At 39.2% G+C, this 1,924-nt stretch overlaps 1 protein-coding gene across 1 annotated transcript; it reads left to right on the forward strand.

Annotated features, from left to right (window-relative positions):
* Positions 1–1,248: 1,248 nt before the first annotated feature.
* Positions 1,249–1,921, forward strand: LOC140966490 (probable calcium-binding protein CML25; the record flags this gene model as incomplete). Its single annotated transcript, XM_073426760.1, has 1 exon — positions 1,249–1,921. A coding segment is annotated over exon 1 (663 nt), but the record flags the coding sequence as incomplete, so codon positions are not given.
* Between the last annotated feature and the right edge of the window lie 3 nt (positions 1,922–1,924).

Raw genomic sequence — 1,924 nt, forward strand, 5'->3', positions numbered from 1 at the left:
GGCCACTTCTTCAGCAGTTCTTGAACAATTCCTAAACACCAGAAATCAGGACTTTCGTTATGTGGAAATATCGACAAAAGTTCCAAGACCAGTAGTTTTCGAGAAAATTGAAACTTCATTTGGCAAAAACGATGATACATCGACACAAAAAGAAACATCCCGATCCAACTTCTCACAATCATGAATCTTCAATTTCGACAAAAAATAACAATTAAGCACACAATTCGATATCAATTGCTATGTATTTCTCATCATTCAATGTCTAACCTAAACTCTCACTAAATTCAGCTAACCATCCCTTGATCAATATAGAAACACCAAATAATTTCTGAAACTTTCTTAAAATTCAATCTGCATAACTTCAAAATTAAGCACACACGCACACAAAATTAATCAAAAAGTATAAAACATGAACACCAAAAAAATACACACACCACACACTCCACGCATACAAATTACAAGAAATTCCACTGACAAGGAGTAAATGGGTTATACCCAAATGGCCTCTGGCAGCAGCGACATGGAAAGTATCCATATCCCCTTTAGCCCTCATCATAACAGTCTCCAAATCACAGAAACCTACCAAATAGTTGAAAACCTCGACAAGATTATTCTCTGCAGAAACATACAAAGCAGTCTGCTTCTCATCATTTTGAAGGGCCATCCAAACAGAGAGATCTTGCCCTTCATTCTGGACGATGCTCTTGAGGGATTCAAGGTCATTAGATCGAACGGCCGAGAAGAATGATTGGTGGGTTATGAATCTTAAAGATTTTGAATCCATTCACTAACTGTACTGTAATCAAGTAAAAAACACGCATAAACAAAGTTAAGTTTCGATCTTTGAACTGATTTTTTTGCTCTGTTTCTTGCTCCGTTCTGCTATGTGAAGGAGTAGATGTGAGTTTACGTGGAACAGTGTAAAGGAGTCGTGATGGTGATGAAAATGTAGATGTGAAATGAGAAAGTCAATCGTCTTATATTAAATTAAAGTTGAGAAAAAATTGACCCTTTTTAACTTTTTTCGATATGTGACGTGTTCCACTGAAATTTATTAAGTAATAAATTAAATATTAGATTCAATCACAATCTTACATGGAAAGATATATATATACTCCAAAAATATATATATTCTTAAGGGCTGATTGATCCTGAGGCTTCCATGTTTGATATACTATGAATCTGTGGGTGAAATTCAGAAATATCCGCATAACATGGAATCACCACAAAAAAATAATTTTATAAATACGAAAAATTAATGAACGTGTTAGCCTTGCAATCCAAAGCAATCATTTATACAGATTCGATCTCTTCGTCTCACATTGTTTCTTTCTCTCATCTTTCATTCAATCCCGACGACAACCTTTTTGTCGCTTCGCTTCCTTTTATTTTGATCATGGGACTTAAATCATTATTCAATCGGAAGAAGAAACAACGCCGCGGTGGTGGGGAAGGACTGCCGCTCACATCGGGGAATGTCGAACCCATAAACTCCAGATCATCGTCTCTGAGTTCCCGTGTCAGGATCGAGGAGGAGTTGGAGCAAGTTTTCAAGAAATTCGACGTCAATGGAGACGGCAAGATCTCTGCGTCCGAGCTGGGTTCTATAATGAGCAGCCTGGGGAACACCGCCACGGAGGAGGAACTGGACACCATGATTCGCGAGGTGGATTCGGACGGGGACGGGTTCATCAATTTACAGGAATTCATCGAGTTGAACACCAAGGACATCGATCATGACGAGATCTTGGAGAATCTGAGGGACGCGTTCCAGGTATTTGATATCGATAAAAACGGATCGATCTCAGCGGAGGAGCTGCAGGATGTGTTGATGAGCCTGGGAGAAGAATGCACGTTGGCTGAATGCAGGAAAATGATAAGCGGGGTGGATTCAGATGGGAATGGGGAGATCAGTTTCGAGGAG

The sequence above is a fragment of the Primulina huaijiensis genome, unplaced genomic scaffold (genome assembly GCF_012295235.1).
Source record: "Primulina huaijiensis isolate GDHJ02 unplaced genomic scaffold, ASM1229523v2 scaffold206732, whole genome shotgun sequence".
Lineage (NCBI taxonomy): Eukaryota > Viridiplantae > Streptophyta > Magnoliopsida > Lamiales > Gesneriaceae > Primulina > Primulina huaijiensis.